Source organism: Sphaerodactylus townsendi, linkage group LG16 (genome assembly GCF_021028975.2).
Source record: "Sphaerodactylus townsendi isolate TG3544 linkage group LG16, MPM_Stown_v2.3, whole genome shotgun sequence".
Lineage (NCBI taxonomy): Eukaryota > Metazoa > Chordata > Lepidosauria > Squamata > Sphaerodactylidae > Sphaerodactylus > Sphaerodactylus townsendi.
The window spans coordinates 29,268,738-29,294,940 of record NC_059440.1 but is presented as its reverse complement, the minus strand read 5'-3'; the positions used below and the strand labels follow the sequence as shown (position 1 = coordinate 29,294,940).

Here is a 26,203-nt window from a genome sequence, read left to right as displayed (position 1 = left end):
GTTGTGGACTCGCTGCCCTGTGTGAGACAGGATGCTTGACCAGAGTTTGGCTCCAGCAGGGGCCTCCTGATGTTCTGAAGCAGAAATCCCTTCAGAGAGGGTTTTTTCCCCAAAAGGAAGCGCTCGGATATCTGCCAGAGGATTCATGTCAGACCTTTCTGATCTCTCAGCAGTGGTGTCGGTGAGGGGGTGGGGTTGCTTGAAATACAAACGGGGCCAGAGCAAAGCAGCAGAGGCTGATGGCGCCTTGCCTACTCCCTTGTGGCAGAGAAGAGGGGAGCAGCAGGACATCCCAGTCTCTGGCCAGCCAGCTTGAGTCCTAGCAGGTAATCAGTCACCTTGCAGGGGTGGGGCGTGGCGTGCTGAGGCGCCTCCAGGTGCAAAAGGGCCAGGAACCCCAGAGCAGTTCATCTCCCCCCTCCCTTTCTAAGCCAAACCGCTGCCCCTGGGCCTTGATGCACCTGTGCTCTGTGGCAGCAGCGGCAGCTGGGTCAGGGAGGCGGGGGGCTCTGGCTAAGAGCTTTGCCCCTCTCCACCCCCCACCCCCCTACGAACTTCAGCAAGAGAAAAGGCACCGATGCTCAGCCCTCTGAGACCAGGCTGATGGTAGGAGCATTAGAAAATAATGGCATTTATTTTATCTAAATATTAACATGGATGTAGATTCTCTCCCATACAGAAATAGCTTTGTTTGCAGTAGTCCGATGTAGCTGTGTCTCCTCTAAATGGTCTGCCCCCCCCCCAGTGCTTCTGCACCAAGGACAAGGAGGGCAGCCCTTGAAAGCCCCTCCCAGCAGTTCTAGCTGCAGTCCCAACTGTGAAGGTGACCAAGTCCTACAGCGCCTCTCAGCCGCCATTTCATTCTGCAGGATCGGGCGTCCCCACGGACTGTGGGCCGTCTGTTCCAGAGGGCTGTGCCTCCAGGCCATCTCGTGGCCGGAAGAGGAACTCACTGGCGGGGAGGACTTGCTCAGACTGCCACCCCGTGGTGGCTCCATACTGCTGGTAAAAGTCCGTGTCTGCCTGGAACATCACCAGGGCTTGAGCCGTGTGGATCCGCACATGCTGAGCCAAGTTGTTTGCGTCTAAGAATTTCTCCCCGCAGGAGTCGCAGGCGTACAGAATCTGGGTGTTGGGGTCTGGAAGAAAGGTCACGTAAGGAAGCCAGACCCACAGCCAAGTGCCGCCCATCTGTCTTAGTCCCGGGGTTGTGGGGAGGGGAGGAGGAGTCCGCGCATAAGAGCCTTTGGACCCTAAACACCAGTCGTGGGAGCTGGCCCCAAGAGAGCACGGTGGGCTAGGCTACTGTGGCAAAGTCACACTGCTGCTCAAAAGCTTTCAGTTGCAATAGATCAGAAGTTCCCTGCCCCAATGAGCTGCACGAGGCCTTGAGCTACCTTATTTCTAAACTACTGGGAATTGGGGGAGTGACTGGGATAGCAGCTGAGCAAGAAGTGACCAGACACACAGCTGATGGACAACGAAAAGCAAAGGAGGTTGTGAGCCATTTCAACAGGATCCCCAGCCGGGTGCCAGCATAACCGGGGGCGGGGAGAGTGTTCGTGTAAGTGAACAAGAGCTCCAGGGAGGCCCTGCTGAAACTTCCTAGCGGGACAAGGTGACCCACGTGGCCCACCACCTTTTTCTCCATCTCCCCAGGCCGTCCACACTTGACAGGCAGGAGCCTTGGACGAGTCCACAGGAGGCAGAGTTCGCCAACGAGAGGCCCCAGGCTCAAGAGGGGGCCACTGAACTGGTTGGCTTTCAGAGGCTAAGAAGTGAGAAGCTGACCCACAGCTACTGGTCACCGGATGAGCCAAGCCGCCTCTTCAGAATTTAGACGGGGGCACGGAAAGAGCTGGAACGCAGGATCCCCGCCTGGCCAGCTCCCCTGAAACGAAGCCACGCCTCCCCCCTCAGCCATGGGCAGCTGCCCCCACGCAATGAGTCTCTAGAGTTCTGCCCTCCCTGTGCCCAGGAATGAGTCCTCTTCCAAACTTGGCATGCTTTGCAACGGAGGGCCCTGCGGTACATCTTGCTCAGGGCTTTGACGGCAAAAGCCCCCAGCCCAGCCCACCCCGCAGCAAGCCCGGCCTGGAGACTCACCTGCTTCTTGCACCTGCTTCACCGCCTTGGTGATCTCTGCCTTCAGTGCTTCCGTCTCGTCTGCTGTGACCGGGGCTGCCACAGGCACCACTGTGGAGGAAGCCACGGGCCAGTCACAAGGCATCCCCAGGGACAGAAGGCAACACGCCTGCCCAATATCTGCCCCCCTTCCCGCACTTTGCATGTGGGCAGGGACGCAACACCTCCCTCCAAGCGACAGCTGTGGGAAAGGCCTGGGCCATCACCCAGGAAGGCTCTCTTGCAGAGAAAATAAACGTGTTAAAAAGGCCTGGGAGGACAGAAAGAACAGGCATGGCTCTCTCTCTCTCGTTTTGATCTGGCCGTCCTCCCCCTCGCATCGCCAGCTGCCCTGCTGGCTGACTCCTCCCCACTGCCACAGCTAAAGCTGGGACCGGGAGCTGAGTCCATTCACGCTGCCAAGGAGCAAGGGAGAAAGGCACAGAACTGAGCCAGGGCGGGCCAGCCCCCTCCCCCCTTGGCCCCTCGAAGCCCCGTCGCACCCGTGAGCTGAGTGACAGCTGTGGCCGCCAGGGCCTCCGTGGCCAACGTCACCATCTCATCCGAAGCCACCGTCACAATGTTGAGCTCTTCCCCTTCCCCGCCTTCCAGGAGCTTCATGCCAGCTTTCCCCTGGTGGACGGTCTTCACGTGGGAGCGAAGGTTATCCACGCGGTTGAACCCACGGCCACATTTGTCACAGAGGAACGGCTTCTCCCCTGTGCAGAAAGCAGGGCCAAAAGCAGGCATTAGCTCCAGTACCTTCGGGGCTGTTAGTCACGGCGGAACCAGCTCACATGGGGTCCTCTTCCACTACCACGGCCCCCTCCCAGTTGACCCCAGACTGTGAGCCCCCCCGGCCTCACCCGTGTGAATGATGATGTGTTTGGAAAGGTCCCCCACGTTGACAAAAGCCTTGTTGCAAACGCTGCACTTGTGGGGCCGGATGTTGTCGTGGTGGCGAATGTGGTTGGCAAGCTGGCTAGACTGGACAAACCTGGGAGAAGAGAAGGAGGGAACTGGGGGGTCAGAGGGCTTGCTGCAGAACGTTCTGTGCCCACCCCTCCTGAGAATATTTTTACCCCCTCATTCCTACTCAGGTACACCAGACAACTAAGGTAACACCACCTGACGACCTCCAATTACCCCCTAATTGGTACCAAGCAGGCAGCAGACTTTGGCGTTCAGGGCAGAGATGGGAAACAGCTCCACGCACCTCTCCCTGCTTGCCCTGTGTTGATTCTGAACAACCACGGGTGGTTGTTGTTGTTGTTTGCGGGGGAGGGGGGGGGAGCTGAGAATGAAACTAACAAAAGCAGCCGCGTGAGGGCTCTGAAAAGCTCTCCGGGAAAAAAAGCTGGAGGGAATTGCTGAAGTGGCGGCAGAAGGTGGGGGCTGCATCTTCTCCATCAACGGGCACCACAGCCAAAGTCACCTCGCAGACTGGCTCACTGGAAGGGGGGGGCCTGAGGGGCTTTCAAGGTCCTTGTGGGCACCGGGAATTGGGGCCAGAAAGTCATTTGCAATCAGCGACGTCCCCTCCATCACCCGGGACTCTATCTAAACCAGGGGTCTGCAACCTGCGGCTCTCCAGATGTTCATGAACTACAATTCCCATCAGCCCCGATCTAAACCGATCCCCACAAACCTCTTGCAAGGGAGAGGCCGTTTGTGACTCAAGGGGGAGGGCTACTCTGCCATCTTTATGAAAGCCTACGGGTGACGCCTGACCGGAAGCTGGCTGGCAAAGACCGCGGCAGGCAGATGCAGACGACCCTTGCCCAGATCCCTGAAGGCCCGCCCAGGGAGCGGGGGAGGGGGGGGTGAGGGACCTCACCTCTTGCCGCAGCGTTCACAGACGTAGGGCTTCTCCCCCGTGTGTTGGCGCACGTGAGCAATGAGTGAGCTGGCCTGGGTGAAGGCCTTGCCGCAGATCAGACACTGGCACGGCTTCTCGCCTGGGGAGAGAGGAGCAGTGGAGCGCGGCTGGAGAACACCGGCTGGGGGCAGGAGGCAGCTGGCGCAGCCCGCACACAGCAGGCCGGGTCCTGGCCCCCTCCCTCAGCATCATGCCCAGGGTGAAGCGTTGCCCGGGAGCTCCACCCTGCAGCCTGCGCAGCACCAGGCACTCAGCAAGCAGGACCTCCGAGGCTGCAGGGTGGAGCTCCCGGGCAGCCCCCCGCCCTGGGACCTCTGGGAGGAAGGCCCTGCCGCCCCACACGACCCCCTCTTCCCACAGCAGCACACCTGTGTGGATGCGCACGTGGCGCTGCAGAGCTCCGGGGTCCGCAAACTGGCGCTGACAGTGCACGCAGACATAGGGCTTCTCCCCGCTGTGGATGCGCAAATGCCGCTTCAGGTTGCCTGTGGAAAACGAGGTGCTGCCGGGGGTGCCCAACAAGAGCCTCCCCAGTCCTCCCCCCCCCCTGCTGTGCCACCCGTACCTGAGGTGGTGAACTGCTTCCCGCACTCGCGGCACTTGAGCGGCCCGTCTGCAATGTGGATCTTCAGGTGGGCCTTCAGGTTCCCCACCTGCCGGCAGAGGCAAGAGAGCGGGTTTGAGCGTGAGGCCGCCCCTGGCAGCCCGCCCCTGGCCCCCCCCAGCCCAGCCCCACCTGGTTGAACAGCTTCTCGCAGTGAGGGCACTTGTGCTCCTTGTCCGTGTCGTGCGTCTCCAGGTGGCGCATCTTGGAGGTGGGGTCTGAGAAGGAGCGCCCGCAGTAGTCGCACTGGTACGGCTTCTCCCCGCTGTGCACCAGCTGGTGGCGCTTGAGGTTGCCGGAGGTGGTGAAGAGTTTGCCGCAGTCCTCGCAGCGGTACTTGGCCTCGCCCGTGTGGCGCTTCTTGTGCAAGTTCAGGAGGCTGATCAGGCGGTAGCTCTTCCCGCACTCCTCACAGCTGTAGGGCTTCAGGGGACTGGGAGGAAGGAGGGCGGGGAGGGCTGCTCCAAATACAGCACAAAGCACTCCCTCCGGCCCCACAGAACTCTGCACTGCGGGACACTGCAGTGGCTGCTGGAACCGAGATCCCTCTAAAGAACCCACCTTCCCATTCATGAAGGAAGGAAATGGCTGTGCACAGGGCCGGATGCTTGCCACAGTGTGCAGGGCGGGGGGGGGGGGGGGATTGCACAAAAATGGAGAACGCAACTTCTTCAAACCCTTGGTTTTCAACCCAAAAGAGCTACACGTGGTTTGTGGACCTGCTACCCACAGGAGCACAGCCAACAAAGGTCTTCCCCACCACACCTGCCCTCTGCCCCCCTCCCCCACACAGGTGAAGTGATCATTAACGGGGCTGCCTGTGCAAAGCCCTCCTCTGGGACCTTTGCCTGGGGCCGGCCTGCCTCTGCCTCAGACATCCAGCTAAGACAAGTCTTATTATCCAGACTTCAAGCTAAGCGGGTTGATCTCCGTGATGAGTTCGGGGCCTGTTAGGAAGACCACCGAAGCTGACAGTCTGCTGGGGAGGGATGAGAGGCTTCTGGTGGAACCTCCTTCTCTAGGGATTTTGAAACAGGTCATCTGTTGGGAGTGCTTGAATTGTGTGTTCCTGCCTGGCCGGGGGTTGGACTGGATGGCATTTGTGGTCTCGTCCCACTCTATGATCTTAATTGTCTGTTTTACAGTGCTCTCCCATTTTATCTTGTGAGCCGTCTCAAGCAGGCATCTGAAAAGGTGGCATCTAACTCTTTCACGTAAATGATAGCAACACGGAGCTACGAAGGCGGCATCTATCACCAGAGCACGGCTGCTTCAGCAGAATCCGTACAGCAGAGTTCTGCCGGGTGCGGGGTTTCCTTTTCTCTAGAGCACAGGTGTCAAAATCGCGACCCTCCAGATGTTGTGGACTACAGTTCCCATCATCCCCTGCCAGCATCATGCTGGCAGGGGATGATGGGAACTGTAGTCCATAACATCTGGAGGGCCGTGAGTTTGACACCTATGCTCTAGAGCAGGGGTAGGGAACCTTTAACATTCAAAGAGCCATTTGGACCCGTTTTCCATGGGAAAAGAAAACACTTGGAGCCGCAAATAATTTTTGACATTTAAAATAAAGATAACACTGTATATATTGGTTTTTTTAACCTTTTACTCCGCTCATTCTGAGAAACGCATGGATGCGTCCGCCCTGCTGCCTGCAGGGCGGACAAGGATGGGGCGAGCGGCTCGGCCTTGCCGGCCGCCGGGAAAGCACCCGCCCCCGCTCCAATGGGGCAGGCGAGAGGGGAAGCCCGCGACGCGGCCCAGCCGGCTGCGGGCAGTTGGTGCGCCCGCCCTGCTGCCTGCAGGGCGGGCAAGGATGGGGCCAGCGGCTTGGCTCGTGGAGCCGCAGTGCAAGGGCAGAAGAGCCGCATGTGGCTCTCGAGCCGCAGGTTCCCTACCCCTGCTCTAGAGCCAGCCCTCCCACAGAACCAGATCTCAGGCCAGAGTAGAAATGGAACCTCCTCCCCGCTCTGAAGAAAACACACCTCCTCGGTGGGTGGGTCACCCTGTCAACCCCCCTCCCCACATCACAGCACAGCATCTTCACTGACCTCTAGGGGAGCCTCACCAGATGGGCCCTCCCTCCTCAGACCTCCCACTGGCCCACTCTCCTGCCCCCCGTGCCCCCCGGCACACACCTGTGCGTTTTCTCGTGGGCTTTGCAGGCTGCTGGGTCGGAAAAGGCCTTGGTGCACTCCCGGCAGGAGAAGGGCTTCTCTCCAGTGTGGATGCGGATGTGCCGCTTGAAGTTGCCCGTGTGCGTGAACTCCTTCCCACAGTCCTGTGGAAAGCGGCCAGCTGAGCAGGGAGGGGCTTGGGGAAGGTGCCTCGCCCCTCCCCGCCCACGGACAGCCCAGGCAAGGGTGACCAGCAGAGGGCCGCTCCAGCACCACTCAAACACCGCCTGCCAGGCCCTCGCTTATGCCCCACCGGCAGCAGCCACGGCTGGCGGCACACGCATCACGTCATAAGAACAGAAGAACATAAGAACAAGTCAGCTGGATCAGACCAGAGTCCATCTAGTCCAGCTCTCTGCTACTCGCAGTGGCCCACCAGGTGCCTTTGGGGGCTCACGTGCAGGAGGTGAAAGCAATGGCCTTCTGCTGCTGCTGTTGCTCCCGAGCACCTGGTCTGTTAAGGCATTTGCAATCTCAGATCAAGCAGGATCAAGATTATAGACTCCCAGCCCTCAAGCCGACGGAGACCAGTCTGAGACCTCAACAGCGCTGGATGAGCCACTGGTGAACCCCCCCCCCCCCTCAGAACAGGACAAGGACCTGAGCAAAAAGGGAAACGTGGGGTGGCGGGGGGAATGCATCGTCTCCCTCCTTTTCTAAGATGAGGCAGGAGGCGCTTTGTCTTCGGGACGCCCTGACTGCCGAGGCTCGCCTGGGTCCTGCTCTGCTCCTCAGTGCCCAGGAACAGCGCTCAGCTTTTATCCAGCCTTGGTGTCAAAATCTTTTCCACCGGCTTTATGGTTTCAGGACCGCCTTCTGCGTCTGTGCTGGGCTATTCTATGCTGGGAGTTCTGCTTTTTTGACGGCTCGCTTTTAATAGGGATCGTTTAGGCTGCCGCTTTTATGATTTTAGGGTTAATTTTTTCCAATTTATGAGTCGCTCTTCCTGAGCAAGTTATGCCCTGAGAGGCGCACAGCATTCAATCACGGTCGAAACATATTACACAGTTAAAACCGTACAAAATCCTTCAGTAGCACCATAAAACCTCAATCGGGCCTGTCAAAGAAAACCACCAAACCAACTAGAAAGGGAATTGCAATAGGTTCAGTATAAAGGGAAAGGCAGAGGGGGGCCAGGAGGAAGACCACTGTTGCTCTCCTCAGCCAGCCACAGGCCGGGTGGAATAATTCAGTCTTACAGGCCCTGCAGAACTGTAGTCAGTGTTGCAGGGTCTGGGTCTCACGTAAGGGAATTCCACCAGGCTGGAGCTGAGAAGGCCCTGGCTCTGGTGGAAGGCAGCCAGAGATATTTCAGGCCAGGTACCCTGTTTCCCTGAATATAAGACATCCCCTGAGAATAAGACATAGTAGAGGTTTTGCTGAAGTGCTAAATATGAAACATTCCCCCGAAAGTAAGACGTAGCAAAGTTTTTGTTTGGAAGCATGCCCGTCAAACAGAACACCAGAGCATGCAGCTGTGGAGCGGAAAAGTAAGACATCCCCTGAAAATAAGACATAGCGCATCTTGGGGAGCAAAAATTAATATAAGACACTGTCTTATTTTCGGGGAAACACGGCAGCACTACCCAGCTGCAGGGGCAGTCCTGTAGACACAAGGGTCCAGATTGTTAACTACTTTAAAAGTTAACACCGAAAACTTGAACCATCATTTGGTACTCCGCCTGGAGCCAGTAAAGCTCTGGCTGGATACGTGCCCTTCCCAAGGTCCCCACAAGGACCTGGGCTGCTGCGTTCTCTACCAGTTGAAGTTTCCAGATCTGTCTCAAGGGTAGGCCTGTGTAGCCTGCACTGCAGTTGTCTAATCTGGAAGTGACCGTTGCTAAATCAGGGGGAGATAGGTAGGGGACCAGCTGCCAGATCTGGTGAAGACAGAAAAAACTACCCCAGCTACACTTGAAACCTGTGGCTTCCATAAATAAGGAAGCATTCCAGGATCACACCCACACTCCTGTGGGTCGGCGCAGGCGTCAGCTGCATATTGACCAGCGTGGGAAGCCAGACATCCCCAGCCCAGCCACAGGACTTCCATCTTTGATGGACTTAATTTCAGACAACTCTGCTTCAACCATTTTGCTACAACCTACAAACAGCTGGCTGCTTTGATATGCCCGTCACCTTGCATGGATCTCTGGAGAGACTGCAGAGTCATTATTTGAACAGGCGAGGGGTGGGGCGGGGGGGCTCCTTGGGACAGCAGGCTCTTCTGCCAAGCACCAGGAGGTATCCTTTTTCCAACCTGGGCCCTTTGCCCCAGAAGAGCCGGCCCACGCAAGCGGCACCCGGGGCAGCTTCTTCTGTGGAGAGGGAGGCGGGACAACCTCTTCCCACCTGACTCACCTCACATTTGTGCGTGACGGACCCATAGGCTTTGGACTCGGTCCGCTCACTGTACGTGCCGGAGCGCAGCAGCCTCATTTCTGCAGCGGAGTTCTCCTGCCCGGAGTCCGTGCCCCCGGACTCGTCCTCCTCCGGGGGGCTGCCGTTGGACAGTTTGGCTCCTTTTGGCTCTGGCATCTGGGAGGAGATTTCTGCCTCTGAGAGGGGCTCCCCGCCTCGCTCTTCCAGCTCCACCTCCATCTCAGCAGGAAGCTTCAGCACTGGGAGATCAGGAAAGCAAAGAGGCAGGGCAGGGCTGAACTAGGCTGCCAGCAGAGGGCGCTCTAAGCGGCAAGGAGCCTGGGCCCCTGCCAACGCCCCTGCCAACGCCCAGCTGGTGCCAGCTGACCACGTTTCCTTCTGAGACCAAGCAGCAATTCTGAGATCTGCCTGACACTCCCTTTCGTGGACTGGGCAATGCTCAGAATTTCCCCCACGGGGTGGGAGGCCGAACTCCCTCCCCACACACGCCCAGACAGCACCACCCTCAAGGAAACCTTGCCCGCAGGTGCCTCTGGGGAACCCCCCAAGCTGGCCAAGGGGACTGCCGCTGCCACCTTGGAAGTCAAACTCTCATTCTGAAGGAGGAAAGTGTGAACGAAGAAGCAGCTCCAACCATGACGGCCAGCACCAAACCAGCCCCCCACCCCCACCCGCAGGGGCCAAACTCCAGACAGGAGGGGCCTCAGGAGAGCTCTCTCTCCTCTGGGGGTGAGCTGCATGTCCCAGTGCAGGAGGAATAGGAGACCCCCACCCTGAGACAGGAAAGCAAGAGACACACCCGAGGGAAGAATGCCCCACCGTCACAACATGTCACAGGGAGGAGGGGGCTGGCGCTCACGCCCCTTGCCCCGAGCGCTTACCAGCCTCCGTAGTCCCAGAGGATGGGGACTTTGAAGCGGAGCTGCCTTCTGTGGGCGACGGGCTGTCCGGCTGCGGCTTCTCGGGCACGGCCAAGGAGTCATCTCCCGCTGTCTCCCCTGCAGGAGAGAGAGGAGCCTGGGACCCTAGGGGAAGGGAGAGCACACTCAGGCCAAGGCCTCGCTCAGTCTACAGCGCAGGGGGGAGACGCAGCTGCTGCTCCGGGTCTGGCTTTGGAATTGCTCCCAGGCCCAGCCAGAGCTTCTTCCGGAAGGAGTGGCAAACAGCTCTGGCATCGAGGCAAGCGGTGGAATGGATGCCCTCGGGGAGGGGCAGGAGAGAGGTTGGTGTTGTGACCCCTGGAGGACCTCACTGGCCCCGGCTGCCTCCCTCCCTCCCTCCTCCGGCTCACAAGAAAGACACTTGGAGCAGGGGGTCTGCTAGGACCCTCCTGGCACCCTGCACCCTCCCCCTTCTTCACAGGAGTTTGCATCCGAATCCTAAGCCCGCTGCTTTCAATGGACTTAGAGGGGTGCACGGCCCTATGTGATCTTAGCAGGCCAATTACCCAGGGACTGCGGTGCTGTGAATACCACAACTGAACAAGATATGTTCAGGGGCCCCAAGCCCTGGGGGTGTACACAGGGCCTGCCTGCCACCCCAGCCCCTAAGGAAGGGATGGTTCTGTTCCCAGGCCCCCTCGCCCCCACCCCAGTCCATACGCACCAGAGCCCTCTGCAGATCTGGGGCCAGCCTGCCCCTCGGCTGCCCCTCGTCCCCTCGTCTCCTCAACAAGGTCCGCAGCTTCATCCTTCTTGAGCCCTCCGGACGGGGCCTGAGGGGCCTCTTTCCCCTGGCTGAGGGTGTTCACCATCCCTGCACTCCCTCTGGCTGCTTTCTCCTGCCCTGGGAAAAACAAGGGGGTCAGGCTCAGCCGTGATGTGCTCCGGCCTCTTGGCTTCTCCCCAGTGGGAGGCGGATGGAGGAAGGCCAAGGAAGCTGCCTCTCCGCCTCTCCTGGCCCCCTGAGCTCCCGGGCGGACGGGCACCACAGACTTTCGCTCTGCAGGGCTGTGGGGATGACAAGCAGTTGGCAAGGACTTTAAGCAGCTCAAGTGTTCCGAAAGCTGTCAAATGACTGGGGGAGGCGGCAGCTGAAGATCAGCAGGCAGGGGGAAGTCACTCCCTGTCTGAGGCTGGAACAGGAGCTCCTCCTGTCTGCAGGAATTTGAACTCACTCAGAGGAATGGATCGAACTCAAGCCCCAACGCTGCCTCCACCATCCCTCCTCTGGCACCTCACAGGGCTGCTTTCTGAGTCAATACCAGAGGCCTGCTTCATTCCTACATCCGCACTGTGTTGCTGGAGGAGAAAGCATTTACCCTGGCAGCAGAAATGGCTGCGTGAGGCCCCTCTGCACGGTTTGCAGTGACTCAGGCATAGTCACAGCAGGCAGCCTCTGTGGCTGGGGCTGCGGAAATCCAGTGACACTCTGCCGGGCAAGTGATTCAATGATTGAATCACATCTGATGCAGAGGCTCAGCAGAACCACTCGCTCTGAGCACGAGCCAACTGGAAGGGGGAGGAGTCAGATCAGCAACAGATATAAAACTTCTTCCTCTGTGGAACCCTCACCAGTTCATTCAATTCCCCCGGCGCTCAAACCAGGCCAAGCACTGGGGCCCTGCTCAGTCCCAGAGATTTTGCGCTGAAGCTCATGAGCCAAAGGAACAGAAAAGTGCTGTGCTGTTTTCTTTACCAAATTCTCTGCAGCTCCAGAATCAAGCAATAGAAAGAAGGGGGGGGGAGGAGTCACCCTACCAGCAGCCGGGGGTCCCTCCTGGCCTGGGCTGTTTTCTGCCGGCCCTGAAAGAGCCCTCAGAGTGTTGCAGGCACTGATGATCTCTTGCATCTGGAGGAAGCTGGCGACAGCCAAGACGTCATCCACGTTGTTTACGCTCAGGCTCAGCCTGGCTGTGTACATGAACTCCAACACCTGCTCCAGACCTGCAAGCCGAAGGGAGGTGGGGAGAAGAGAGAGAAATCAGCACGGGTTTTTTTGGGGGGGAGTGGGGGCTTTAGCATGCAACTATCATCCTACTGGGCGAGAGCAAAGGCTGGCCAATGCTTGTTTTTGTTGTCTGCCTTTATATCACTCCTTCCTCCCCAACGGGGGCCAAAGTGGCCTTCAGCATCCTCCAGCTTATGCTCCCGCCAACCCTTTGAGGTGATCTTGCCTGAGCGTGTGTGACTGTCCCAAGGTCACTGAGCAAGCCTCCACTGACGGAGGCGCGCAACTCCTCCTGACCTGCAGCGCACTTGGCGTGGGCTGGGGCTCAGCCCTGGCGTGCCCACCTGCGGCGTTGCTGATGTCCAGGTGCACCACGTCCTTCTGGTCCACGAAGAGCATGCGGAAATAGTGGCTGCAGGCTGCCAGCACCGCCTTGTGGGCCTTGAAGTCCACGCCGTCCACCACGAAGGTGCAGTCGCACAGGAGGCCCTGCTGCCGCTGCTGGTTCAGCTGCTCCAGGACGGCCTTGCTGTGCTGCGGGAAGTGCATGGCTGCTGCGGGCCAGAGGAGCCGGCGGGCGCCGCCGTCAGCCGCAGGGCCGGGGGCCACCCCCACCCCCGCAGTCCCCGGGAGCCCCCCTCACGGGACAGGGGCGCAGGAGGCGGCATCCCCACGGCCGCTCCCCACCCCCACCCCGCAGAGCCCCCCGCAGGCGGCCTCTGCCCCACCGACGGCGACCTCCTGCTGCTGCCGCTCCCTCCGCCCCCCTCCCTCCCTCCCCCCCCTCCGGGCGGCCCCTCCGGCCGCTTCTGCTCCACCTGCCATCCCGCGCGCGTCACATAATCCCGACGAGCAGCAGCACTCAGAGTGACACGGAACAGACAAAGGGCGCCGCCATCTTGGGGCCGGGCGGAAGCGGCCTCACCGCAGTCCCCGCCCTCTTCTCTGCGGAGCGTCACTCGCTGCCAGGCTCACGCGGGTCGGTCTCGCGAGCGCGGCGTCTCCGCCGAGGGAGGACACGGGGCGCATGCGCCTCACGGGCCTGCTTGGCTGCCCGGGCAGGAGAAGCCGCCCGAGGGGAGGGGGCGGGGCTGCGTGCCCATTCTTGCCCTGCTCTGCGGGGCGGGCGTTCGCCGGACCAAGCCCGCCCCTCGCTGCCCCTGAGTGTGCGCCCCCCTTCCCCCCGCGATCACCCGTTGCTGCTTATCCCGCATTAGTGCGAAACGGGCGAGGGGGCGGGAGCTCCAGGACGTCTGTGCGGAACTGGCCCCGCGGCGGCCTCTGCTTTCCAGGCACTTCCTCACTGGAGACGCTTTGGGGGGCGGGGGGGGGGGGTACCTGAGGGCGCCGTCAGAGGGGAGGAGCGACCTGAGGACCTTCAGAACCCCCCCCCGCGAGCAGCGGTTTTCAATCAAATAGTGCACTTTATATGATTAAAACTGGTTTTTATTTCCTTTCTGTTTAGTTCCGGACATTTTCTCTTCTGGGTCTCCCCTGGAGGCTTTCAGCAGCAGCAGGCCAGTCGCCTCCCCCCTCCCACGACCCCTGAAGACGATTTCATCGAACTTGCAATAACCCCGGACCTCCAGCCACAATGAAACCACAAAAGAGGGTGTGGGACTCTTTATTGTGCTATGACACCCACACCCCTGGAGGTCGGGCAGCTGGCTCTGCCGCCCCTGCTTTTGTTTCAAGGGTTTCAGTTCGACAACTGCCCCGGCCACGGGTGCCACCTTCAGCAAGGTCTCCTTGAATAAGCGCCATCAGCACCCAAGAAAAGGATCTTCACCCCGCTTCAAGTTTCCCACCGTTGCGTGCGAACTCTCGTTGGGAGCCAGTCTTCATTCATTGTCCTCTGAGTGCTTGTGTTTTAAATTGTTTTCTTTGTTCTTGGTTGCCTCTACATTGTGTGTTTGGTTACCCTATTGTATTGTAACCTTTGAAAGTCCTATAAGAACCCTGTGGGTTCCCCAGCAAACACACACACACACACACAGAGTCGGGTCAGGGGGCAGCAGCCCTCACTGGCAGTGGCCGTGATGGGATAATGTTAGTCAAAAGTTGGACAACAAAGGCCAGAAGTTTTGATTTGCAACCCTTCAAGCATGCAGCCAGACACACACACACACACCATCCTGGCTTGTGTTCCCTGGAGTGGGACAGACAGACAGACCTCTGGCTGTTCAGGAGGGGGCTATTTGGGGGCTGGGAAGGGATTTCTGCTTCCCCTGACAGCTGAGCCCTCAGCCTGACCAAAGAGCGCACACGCCCCTCCCCCCCACCCCGTGGCACAGCCTTTCCTGCCACTACTGAGAAGCGAAGGTGGCCCAGGGGCAACAGAGATGCTGCTGCACCAAAGTCCTGGCGAGGGGGACGGGAGCCGTGCTGAGTTGTCACCAAGAACAGAGCCGCTCCCTGCTGTCCGTCATTGTGGGCATCCTGTGTAGTCCCCCGTCGGCCACGTGTACACCTGCACAGAAGCCCACTCGATCAACTATCGTGTGGCAGGCCAGAGCAGAATCAAAAGCCAGCCTCCATAAGAGTGTCCACTATTCAACTGGTCTACAGGGTAATAATCATCACAATCAGGAGCCAAAAGCATTGGAAGCAGAAACACTTCACTTTGCACTGGATGATGCACACAAGATGTGTGCAAGAGGCCTACACTCAAAGCTTTGGGAGGGTGGGGGGAATGGCCCTAAAAACTATGTCGTCCAAGGGATTGTAGATCAGTGCAGTAAAGCAGAAAGTGACACCCAGTCAGAGGTGTACGGCCTATAGGGACATAGGGTCACCCATGTCCCCAGGAGCATGCCTTTTGGTCACGTGGGGGGTGCCCCAGCTACCAAGCCCCGCCTCATGATCACATGGGGGCGGGGCAGCAGCACACGGCCATGGTTCCCACCTGGGCTGCCCGCTGCCTCTGAGCCCCGCCCCTCGTGCAGATTGGCTTTTGCCCTCCCGAGGCCCTGCCAGCGTCAACGGAGGCTGGGGGGCAGGGCTTGGCCTGTAAGGAGGTCGTGGGTGGGGCTCAGCAGTGGGTGGCCCTGCCCCTGAGCCCCACCATCTAGCCTCTGTGCAGGCCAGCTTTTGCCCTCCCCAGGCCCTGCCAGCCTGCAGGCCTTGCCCCCAAGCCCCACCTCTGTGCTGCCAGCAAGGGCGTGGCTTGGTGCCCCAAGCCACGCCCCCAAACGCCAGGGGGCCACTGGGTGGTGCCTGGAGAAGTGGTTGACTCTGGGCACCATTTTCCCCTGAAACACCTCAGCACCCAGTAATCCAATCTGCCCACAGTTCTTTTCTTCCCACCATTAAATCACTCCAATTACATAACACTCAAGTATAAAAATAAAATTTAAAACGTAGATGGGAGTCCAGTATAGCCTTAGAGGCCGACAAGATTTTTTGGGGTATAACTTTTCGACACTGAAGCTGCCTTCGTCACTTACAACTAAAGACGCTTCGACTCTCAAGATCATGTACGCCCAAAATGTTATTGGTACCTGAGGTGCTACTGGGTTGAATCCAGTTCTTCTACTGCAGACCAACACAACTTCCCTCTGGGGGGAAACTCCCTATTTGCTTTGAAGCTGGATTCAAGGGAAGCCCATCGCTTTGTGTTCAAGCCATGAAAATGACATGCCTACACTTGCTGAAGTTGGCATGTTGTCATGTTGGAGGGAAACACAGAAATCCGGATCCTGCCTCCTTCGATGGTCCGTGCACCCAATGGAGGAAACGGAAGCAGCATCTCAGCACTTGACTCCCATACTGGAAACTTTTCACTCATTCATGGGAAAGCTCCTTACTGAATAACTGTGATGTTATGTTTTGTGAAGTGATAGGAAATTTTTGTAACGGAGCTGATGAAGCTAATGAAATAGTGTTGTATTTATGGGTCATGTATTATTTGTAATCTTTTTGTGTTGTTTCTATATTATTTGTATTTTATATAGATTTTATCTGTAAGTGTTAGTATGCCAATAAAGGTTTTGAAGTTTGAAGTGGGAATAATTACTGGTATTGTAAATGTGCCAGGTAATGGTGCAGTGTGACACAGTAGGAGATAATGGTGAAAATGTTGAAGACTGTGGGTGTGTGGGGATTGGGTGTACACAATTTTTGCTAACCTTCTTCAGTTAGATGTGCTCAGAATGGCTGAGATATGAAAGGCATTTAAAATGTTTTGCACTGTGTTGTTCGATGGAGTTTGGCAATAGTTTGGCAATAGTGGGGTGTGTGTGTGTGTGAGCATCGCAAGTGACTGCTTCACTGTGTGTGTAGCCAGTCCATAACTAATTCACTGCTATATATTCAAGTTCTGGGGCTGCCATTTGGGGCTAGATAAACTGCAGACCCCTGTTTCCAAAAGTGGAGGATGTCTATTGCGTGCACGTGCGTATTAAAATAATAGGTTGAGGTGCAAAGGAAGCCCGTCATTCCTCCCCATTCAGTCCAGTGTTGCCGTGGCAACCCTTTTCCTCCCACCGGCAGGGGCGTAACGAGGCAGCCCTGGGCAAACTGTAGCCCTGGGCAAAACTTGAGTTGGATGCCCCCCCCCCCCCATGGGCAGCCACTCCACCACGACCAAAATTTTTTTTGCACCAGGACATTGGTGCCTGCAGGGGGTGCATTTTAGACATATCAGCACCAAAATTTCAGCATATCATCAGGAGACTGTCCTTATGCTACTCCCCAAGTTTGGTGGGGTTTGGTTTAAGGAGTCCAAAGTTATGGACTCCCAAAGGGGGTGCCCCTATCCCCCATTGTTTCCAATGGGAGCTAATAGGAGATGGGGGCTAGTTTTGAGGGTCCATAACTTTGGCCCCCCTGAACCAAACTGCAGCAAACCTGGGGGGTATCATCAGGGCAGTCTCCTGATGAGACCCTGAAAGTTTTGAGACTGTGCCTTCAGAAATGTGCCCCCCCAGCCTGCAACGCCCATTGACAGCAATACAGAAAACTCAATGCAGAACAAAGATTCTTGGGCAAATTTCTAGGATGTTCCTGAAGGGGGTGCATTTTTGATGTATCAGCACCAAAATGTCAGGGTATCATCTGGAAACTATCCTAATGGGAACCCCCCAAGTTTGGTGCAGTTTGGTTTAGGGGGTCCAAAGTTCCCACATCCCACATTCTTTGCTAAGGAGATGAGGGCTACCCTTTTGAGGGTCCATAACTTTGGACCCCCTGAACCAAACTGCACCAAACCTTGGGGTTGCCATCATGACAGTGATACCCCATCCTCCCTTTCCCCTTCCTCCACCCATCCCTACACAGCCCCAAACACATCAACACGAAGCCGCGGAGTTCAGCATCGCCACAGCTCTAAGCCTCTTCGTCCTAGTTTTGATAGACCTGTATCGTCTGCCGGATGGTAACAGTTCAACAAGAGAGTGTGCTGGACGAGACGGGTCTCTCGGAATATTTTGGGCTTTCTTTCGGCTTCGGGAATTATGGAGTTCTTCCAAGGAGGGGAGAGGGCAGCCGATAATGCTCTGTGCAGGAGTGATCACCCTTTGGAGCGCCTTCCTATCTGCCAGTGTGCAACTGGAGAACCATACACAGATGCAGCAGGTTAAGACAGGACCCAGCAGGGAGGAAAGGCAGGAGGGATTATGGCCCCCTTGATGTGCAGCGTTAACCTACCAACAGTTTCCTAGATCCTATTGGTTCACACGCTCGGCTTTACTGCTAGTTCAAACACAACCAAACAAGTCATAAAGCTTTATTCAAATTATATATAAATGGTTAAAAAAAACTGGTCTGGTCCCTCTTCCCCGCCGTGCAAGTCCTCTTTAACCGGGGTGCAGCCGGCAAAATAGTTACTGGCGCTGCTCAGGAGCAGCTTCCGCCTTTTCTTCACCCCCCGGCAGTCGGATCTCAGCGTCCAGGTTTCCCAGAGCGAAGTAGGAGGTGGTATCAAGTGGCTCTGGGGGGAAGGGCTTCAAAACCTTGGGGAGAGGAAGGGAGGGAAAGGAAGGAAGGAAAGAAAGACAGAAGGTCAAAACCGGCCTATCCTTTCACAAGCTGCACCGGTTCGGCAGAAGAGCCCGTGCTGCTAGGATGTCTGCATACCTGAGGGGGCCCAGAAGAGCTTCGGAGAAGGGGAATCATGAGATCATGACCTCTGGCTAATGTTTGATGCCGATCTCCAAAGCAAACTGGCACGGCTACAGTTGCAGGCCGCAGCCTCCTGGCCATACTGCACTTTGCTGGGCAGCCTGGCAAGCCTGGGCGGAAGAACGAGCCTATCGGGGACTCGGAGAGCATCCTCTGGACAGGAGCAGTGACCATACTCAAGAGCTTTGTGACACTAATTATAAGGGAACCTTGTACTAATAAGTGCTTTACCAGCCTCTGGCTACGATGGACTCTGTTAATTCTGTTAACGATTTTGCAAGATGATGTAATGAAAAAACAGAAAAGGGTGTTTGTTGTGGAGAGAGGAAGGGAAAAGAGATTGTCAGCCCTTTTGAGACTCCTTGCAGGAGAGAAAGTGGGGGATATAAATCCAACTCGTCTTCTCTGACTGGCAGCTGCTCTCCAGGGTCTCAGGCAGGGGGTCTGTCACATGACCTGCTTCCCAGATCTTTCAACTACAGATTCTGGAAATTGAACCTGAGCCTTTCTGCACAACAAGCAGAGGCTGTGCCCCTGAGCCACGGCCCTCCCCTGCAAGCACATGACCCCCAGCCCTATTCCTCCCTACCTTGCGTGGAATGTAATCGGAAGGAGACTCAGGTGCTTCTGCAACTGTTGGCAGAATATTGCAGATTTTCTGGCCGCTGGCAGCTTGGAGAATCCTCAGTTTCTGTTGGGGGGGGGGGAAGAGATGGGTGATTAGCCACTGGGCAGGGCCAAGGGCCTCTTCCCTTCGCAAGCCGCTTCAACTGCTTACCTGCTTGGCGGCTTCCAGCTCTTTGCAGAGCTCCTGGTTCTTCTCAAAGACTTCCCTCATTTTTGCCAGCTCCTCATCCTGTTCAGAGAAGAGTGGGGAGGCTTTTAAATGTATCTCCAGCTGGAAATATCCCTGGTGACGGGTCACCCATCCATCTGCAATATCTTAAGCCTAGCGGTCTGGAACAAGCTACTGACAATACGGTGTTTGGTATTTGAAATGTAAAGCTCCATCGCTCTTAGTAGGCCGGAGCCTTCTGTTTGGGGCTGCTAGTTTCTAGTAGCCGCCTTTTAAACCGCCTTTCAGGGCAGTGTGTGTAATTCTTTCCTCCCCTTCCCCGCAATATTCTTTGCTCACAAGAAAGCCTGCATAGTAGCTCAACTTAGGGCAGGGGTCGGCAACCTTTACCATCCAAAGAGCCATTTGGACCCGTTTTCCACGGCCCTGAAGATCTACCGAGCTGGAGAGGCGGTTCCGCACGGAGCCATCTCCAGTTTGGCCCCTCCACTCACCTTTCCTTCCAGCGCTGCTCTGGAGGGCTGGAGGGACACGCCCATGCTACCCTCTGACCTCCAGGCCATGTGGAGCCGCAGTATAAGGCTGAAGGAGCCGCATGTGGCTCCGGAGCCGCGGGTTGCAGACCCCTGACTTAGGGTGAGGGAACATTATTAGACAAAGACGACCTAGATTGGAGTCCCACAGTGAGCTGGGAGTCTGCAGCCAGAGGGAGTGGCAGTCCTTCCCACCTCAGTGGAAACACCTGCGAGGGGCGGGGCCTGGCAGCTACTTTGGGCAGCGGCCTTGGGCAGTGGCTACCTGTGGTGGGCCTGCTTGGGCATCCTTTCTTGCTGTTGTTAGCAGAGGGATCTGGTAAAGACTGTGGGCTGCAGGTGGAGTGGGGTGTGTGTGTGTGTGAATGAGTGAGTGAGTGAGAGAGAAACAGTTGCTCCAGGATGATAGGTTTTAAATGATCAGTGTGTGCAGCGGGACATGTGTCACACTGGTCTGAGCCTTGTATCTTGTTCCCCACGTGGAGGCTAGCAGGGGATCTGGGATCCCAGGGATTATAGGGTGGGGTAGATATAGCGGTAGGGGCAGGCCACGTCGTAGATGGAGAGTGAGATGCAGTAATGCTCACTCTCTGTCCGACCTGCGCCCTTGGGTGCACCTGCACCTCCGGCTCCCGTGCAACGTTACCTGGAATTTGAGGCGTTCTAGAAGCTGCTGCTCTTGTTCTGAAACGGAGGTCTCCAGCTTCTTCTCCGCTTCTTCTTTCTGTTGTATCTGGCTGAGCAGGGACAGAACCTGTGATGTGAGGAGAGAGGGGAAAAAACCAAAGAGCCCACAACTCTATCATTTGAGGAAGGTAAGCATCCATCCCGCAGTCAGCTGATCTGTGAATTCAAGTCGGCCTTCAGGCAGGCAGCTCCATTTCAAGGCAGCGAAAGCCAGCCCAGAGCAGCCTGCTAGGGAGAGAATGAGAATTCGGCCAGTCTCGGTCCAGGGCGGCCAGTCTTACAGACCAGGGACTTAAATCATGGTGTAAATCGACCTGACTTAAATCAAATCCACCCTGCGCAGAAGCAACCCAAAGGAGCAGCAGTGGCGTAGGAGGTTAAGAGCTCGTGTATCTAATCTGGAGGAACCGGGTTTGATTCCCCGCTCTGCTGCCTGAGCTGTGGAGGCTTCTCTGGGGAATTCAGATTAGCCTGTTCACTCCCACACACGCCAGCTGGGTGACCTTGGGCTAGTCACAGCTTCTCGGAGCTCTCTCAGCCCCACCTACCTCACAGGGTGTTTGTTGTGAGGGGGGAAGGGCAAGGAGACTGTGAGCCCCTTTGAGTCTCCTGTAGGAGAGAAAGGGGGGATATAAATCCAAACTCTTCTTCTTCTATCTTCCCCGCGAGTGCAGGCCGCACCTTCTCTTGATGCTGCTGCTCCACCAGGACCATCTGGCTCTCGTGCGCCGCTTCAATTTCAGCCGCCACCTTCCGCTCTTCCAGCAGCTTCTTGTGGAGGTCAGAACAGGTGGCTTTGCTCTGCTGGAGCCAGTTCTCCAACTTCCCGCCCTCCACTCTGGAGGAGACCAGCTTTGAAACAGATGGGGGGAAGGGGGAGAGAAGCAACCGTCAGGTGTGAAAACAGCCCTGGCCATCTTGGGCCAGTCGCTGTTCTCTCAGGAGTCTCTCAGCGCACGAGGAGGCAAGTGATGGCAAACCGCCTCCAAATATCTCTTGCCTTGCCTTTTCAACCTTGGACTCTTGTCAGCAAAGCGCATCTAATTTTTGTCGACCCAGATCTTCCTTCAAACACAAAAAGGTGATCTGCAGTAGCCATTTTATGCAAGACCAATCTGTTTTGTCAGGATTCAATAAAGAGACGTCAGTTTAACTGACATTGAACTGATAGGAACCGGCCCCCCATTGCTGGCAAGATGCCCAGCAGAGCAGCCCACTGCACACACCTTCCCGACGGGCACCCTTTACCTGGAACTGGCACTGGCTGTCGTTCTGCGTCTTCTCCTTCGCCAAGGCTTCCTTCAGAGCCAGGGACTTGTTGAGCTCGAGCAGTTCTTTGGACATCTGAGCCTGGTGCAGAGCGTGACGGGTGGCGTCTTTCTCTGAGGAGCTCTGATCGCTGAGGTCAGCTTCTGCAGACTGGAGCAGAGGGGACCCGACATGAAGAGAAAGCGTGCCAGCTGAGGGGCATTGGTACGTAGGTGCGTCGGCACCTGCATTGGCATGTAGGTGATCTCATGCCGATCATCAAAGACCTCCTGTGCTAGTTGGCTGCTGCCACATGAAGACCCCCAATACAAAATGGGACTGTTGATATATCGAGTTCTGCTCTCCCCTCACCCTTGGCGTCCCATACGGCCGCCTAGGTGTGGCCAGATATCTGTTTGCTCTTTTCAATCTGGAGCATCGACGTGCCATCACTTTGGCCAGATGCAATGTGCTTCATAAGAAGAACATAAGAACAAGCTAGCTGGATCAGACCAGAGTCCATCTAGTCCAGCTCTCTGCTACTCGCAGTGGCCCACCAGGTGCCTTTGGGAGGTCACGTGCAGGAGGTGAACGCAATGGCCTTCTGCGGCTGTTGCTCCCGAGCACCTGGACTGTTAAGGCATTTGCAATCTCAGATCAAGGAGGATCAAGATTGGTAGCCATAGATCGACTTCTCCTCCATAAATAAATCCCTCCCTTCCTTCCGCTCTGAAGGATGGAAGAGGCTCCAGTACATCTCGCAGTGAACGCTTTGCAAGGCAACCTGCACTTTGGAAATGCGGCAGGTTCGCACGCCATATGTTCTATATTATTGGGACCCCTTCATAACGGGGCCAGAACAAAGTTTCCTTTAACCTTATCGAGCGGCTTGGGGAGGTTGACAGACCAGCAAAAGACTGTTTATATCTGTCAAACAACGAATCCAGGGATGCTCTTACAGCAAACGGCCAGTGGTTTTATGCACGGCCGCGTCTCAAGCCATCTTAATTCTGTTTTGCACTTTGTGTTCATTTTAAATGCCTGTATTCTATTTAAATTTCTCAAAATTTGTGCCATTGCAGGTTATCCAAACATCTGCCAGATGTTGATACAACGAACTCAGCTTTTACTCATAGACTCGCAGAAATCCTGCTCAGATGTGTCCATTTCGTCACACCTAAGGAGGACTCTCTTATGCTAGCAACATAAGAACAAGCCAGCTGGATCTGTGACCAAAGTCCATTCAGCCCAGGCCTCTGCTACTCGAAGTACCAACAAAGTGCCTTTGGGAGCCTAGCATGTAGGATGTGAACGCAATGGTCTTTCATGGCTGCTGTTCCTGAAAGCACCTGGTCTGTTAAGGCATTTGCAAATCTCAGATCATGGATGACTCAAGATTGCAGCCATAAATCGACTTCTCCTCCATAAATCTGTCCAAGCCCCTTTTAAAGCTATCCAGGTTGGGGTGGCCATCACCACCTCCTGTGGCAGTATATTATTCCAAACACCAATAACATGTGGCGGAAAGAAGTGTTTCCTTTTATTAGTTCTAATTCTTCCCCCCAGCATTTTCAATGAATGCCCCCTGGTTCTAGTATTGTGAGAAAGTATAAAAAATTCTCTTCTGTCAACATTTTCTACCCCATGCATCATTTTGTAGACTTCTAATCATGTCCCCCCTCAGCCTCCTCCTCTCCAAACTAAAGAGTCCCAAACGCTTCGCAGCCTCTCCTCATAGGAAGGCAAGGTGCCGCTCCAGTCCCTCAATCATCCTTTTGTTGGGCTTCTCTGCACTTTTTCTATCTCCTCACCACAGGGGCGCATCTAGGCAAACTGGTGCCCGGGGACAAATGTCCAGTTTGGCGCCTCCCCTGGTCTGCCGCGTATGGGCAGCCACCCTCCCCCCCACCATGACTCAAACAATGATTTTTTTGAAACAGCTCACAAAACACCTCCCACTCCCAGCAAACACAAGCATGGCTCTCTCCCCACCAACTCTTTTCCTAATTTCCTAATCACAACAAATCCCATGGTGGAAGAGCTAGTCTGAGAAAACAACTCTGCCTGTGCAAGTGTGTATTAAGCATGTAAATCTCTCACAAATCACCCAGCAAAACATTTACCAAACAAATGTCAGCATCATCTCTCACAAAACATCTCCAGTGGAATCCAACCCCAAACAGTAATGGCCTTTAATGGTGTTTAAAACTAGGGAGCCTCAGATTCTTCTTTTAAATCTACCTTTAAAGGGAGAATCCAACCCCTGGTTAAAACAAAATTGGGAAAGTGATGCTGTTTGGGGGGTGGATTCTCCCCCACCCTGAAACAACATCACTTTTGAGGGTTGGAGATTTAGATTTAGAGCTCTGAAATAGCAGATCTCGGCTGGAATCTGGGCAAATTTAGGCACATCTCGGACAAAAATTGTTCTGATTATGTCCTGCCCAAATATGAACAAATGCGGTAATGCAAGGTATTTGGGCTTTTGTGGGGGTATTTTTTGTGTTTTTTTGGCCTGAAGGGAGCGTGATTTTTAAAGCTACTGGCACGCCACTCAGGAAGTACCATCCAGAGACTGCTCCTGATGATACCACTCCGAGTTTCATGATGTTTGGTTCGGGGGAACCAAAGCATGGATGCCCAAATCGAATGCCCCTATCCCCATTGTTTTCAATGGGAGCTCTAACCTGAGGTGGGGGCCACCCATCTGAGGGACTATAACTTTGGTCCCTCCTGAACCTAACTTCACTAAAACTCTTGGGTGGCATCATAAGAAATAGCACCAGGATGATGCCCTGAAATTTTGGTGCCACTTAGCTTAGGGAATATTATCCCTTCCTGAGGGTAATTCCTGAGAAATTGGCCCAAGATTCTTTGTTTTGCAGCACCTTGCTCCATTGTAGCTAATGAGGAATTTCTGAGGCAGGCTGCGCGATTTTGAAGATAGAGGGTCCAGACTTTCAGGGTGGCTCCAGGAAGCCCGCCTGGTAATAGCATCCAGGCTTAGAGATTTTTACTTCTGAGGGTCCACCCTTATGGGCCCCCAAAAGGCTTATTTTGTTTCCCTGCTCCTGCACATGAAGCCCAAGGCTTGTTCTCTCAGCTTCCCAATTCCACCCCCCAAAAGCAAAGCTCACCAAGTTTGGATGCTATTACTCACAGCCTCTTGGAGTTTCACCCCTTGCCCTGGCGTTTCCATCTTCAAAAAATGTGGTCACTGCTTTCACATTACTCAGAAATTCCTCAGAACCTGCCAGGCTCTTACCAGCAAGCTCTGTGGTGGGAAAAATATTTTTTCCCACTCATAGACTTCATCGGGGCTTTCTGTTATGCCTAGCCTTGCAGCAGAGGTTTCAATAGGAGGCACCGTGGTAGTGGCCTTTCTCTGGACTCATGAAGCAGCCCTGCAGGAAATAAGTGTCTGCACTTATTTCCTGCAGCAGCTAGTGTGAGTCTCCTGAAAGGAACCAGCCAACTTTGCTAAAGTTTGCCTGTGATGCACAAATGCTGTAATTGTGGTTCACCTTCAACTCGGTGCCCACAGCATTTCCCTCTTCCACACACATTATTTTAGCAAATTTGGCTGGTTCCCTTTCAGGAGAGACTCACACCAGCAGGTACAGGAAATGTCCCCACACAGAGCAAGATCCCCATCACTACAGTGCCTCCCTTGTTGAAACTCCTCTCTACCACAGAGCCATCTGGGCATAAATAGAAAGTCCCATTCAGAAGTCTATGGTGGGAAAAGTAATTTTTCCCACCACAGAACTTGCTGAAGAGCCTTGGTAGATCTCTAGGGAATGTCTGAGTGTGTAAGCAGCTGGCTGCACATTTTTGAAGATAGAGGTGCCAGACTTTCAAGGTGGCTCCAAGAGGCCTTGGAGCACAGCATCCAAGCTTGGCAGTGAGCTTTGCTTCTGGAGTGGGGGGAGAGAGAGTTGGAGAGAGTTCTGAGAGAACTCCAGCCCCACAGGCTTCTCATGTGCAGGAGCGGGGAAACAAAATAAGCCTTTTAGGGGCCCATAAAATTGAACCCCCAGAAGCAAAGGTCTCCAAACCTGGATGCTATTACCAGGAGGCCCTCCTGGAGCCACCCTGAAAGCCTCCCAGCCTCTATCTTCAAAAAAATGTGCAGCCTGCCTCCACATTACTCAGAAATTCCCCATTGGCTACAATGGGAGCAAAGTCACTGCAAAACAAAGAATCTCAAGCAAATTTCTTTAAGTGCTCTGGAAGGGGTGGCTTTTTAAAGCTAGCGGCATCGAGATTTCTTGTGGTATCATCTGGTCACTATTCTTATGATGCCACCTGTTTTAGAAGTTAGGTTCAGGGGGACTAAAGTTATGGTCCCTCAAACAGGTGCCCTTAACCTCCATTGTTTTCAATGGGAGCTAACCTGAGATGGGGGCTACCCATTTGGGGGTCCATAACTTTGCTTCCCCTGAACCAAACATCACCAAATTTGGGTGGTATCATCAGGACAGTAATCTGGATGGAAATTTTGGAAATTTTGGTGCTGCTAGCCTCAAAAATGTTCCCCCTGCAGGCCGTGGAACGTGAAAAACACTTCTAAAAACTTTAAAAACACACAAATCTACCTTGAAATGCTAATATTGGCCCCCCCCCACGTGACTAAATAAATGGGGCTCTCGGGGACAGAGGGCACCCCCTGTCCCTAGGCAGGAACGCCACTGCCTCAATATCCTTTTTGAGATGCGGCGACCAGAACTGGACACAGTACTCCAAGTGCGGTCGCACCACTGC

General features: G+C 55.4%; 2 protein-coding genes and 1 long non-coding RNA gene across 4 annotated transcripts in view; 1 reads left to right on the top strand and 2 right to left on the bottom strand.

Annotated features, from left to right (window-relative positions):
• Positions 1-615: 615 nt before the first annotated feature.
• On the bottom strand, positions 616-12,994 carry ZBTB17 (zinc finger and BTB domain containing 17). Of its 2 annotated transcripts, none has more exons than XM_048519461.1 (15): positions 12,874-12,994; positions 12,400-12,609; positions 11,866-12,051; positions 10,772-10,951; positions 10,048-10,191; positions 9,146-9,405; positions 6,749-6,891; positions 4,740-5,040; positions 4,569-4,656; positions 4,372-4,488; positions 3,962-4,082; positions 2,991-3,121; positions 2,628-2,843; positions 2,107-2,196; positions 616-1,139 (listed from the first exon to the last, which is right to left on the bottom strand). In XM_048519461.1, exons 1-15 carry the CDS (start codon positions 12,878-12,880, stop codon positions 859-861), a joined length of 2,475 nt encoding a protein of 824 aa, XP_048375418.1. In that variant the 5' UTR covers positions 12,881-12,994; the 3' UTR covers positions 616-858. The 2 variants fall into 2 exon arrangements, with proteins under 2 accessions (XP_048375418.1, XP_048375419.1); XM_048519462.1 differs by having other exon boundaries at positions 12,400-12,606; positions 12,874-12,969.
• Positions 12,995-13,114: 120 nt separating this feature from the next.
• Positions 13,115-16,056, top strand: LOC125445832. Its single transcript, XR_007246336.1, has 2 exons — positions 13,115-13,221; positions 13,521-16,056. It is a non-coding gene; the product is annotated as an uncharacterized LOC125445832 (long non-coding RNA).
• Positions 16,057-17,819: 1,763 nt separating this feature from the next.
• The window catches only part of LOC125445765 (chromosome-associated kinesin KIF4A-like), a 28,930-nt gene continuing 20,546 nt past the window's right edge, over positions 17,820-26,203 (bottom strand). Inside the window, exons 13-18 of the mRNA XM_048519087.1 lie at positions 21,440-21,610; positions 20,873-21,043; positions 20,151-20,258; positions 18,954-19,031; positions 18,765-18,866; positions 17,820-18,006 (exon numbers count right to left, since the gene is read on the bottom strand). Coding sequence (XP_048375044.1) covers positions 17,878-18,006; positions 18,765-18,866; positions 18,954-19,031; positions 20,151-20,258; positions 20,873-21,043; positions 21,440-21,610 — 759 coding nt within the window. The 3' untranslated portion in view covers positions 17,820-17,877. The remainder of the gene's footprint in view (positions 18,007-18,764; positions 18,867-18,953; positions 19,032-20,150; positions 20,259-20,872; positions 21,044-21,439; positions 21,611-26,203) is intronic.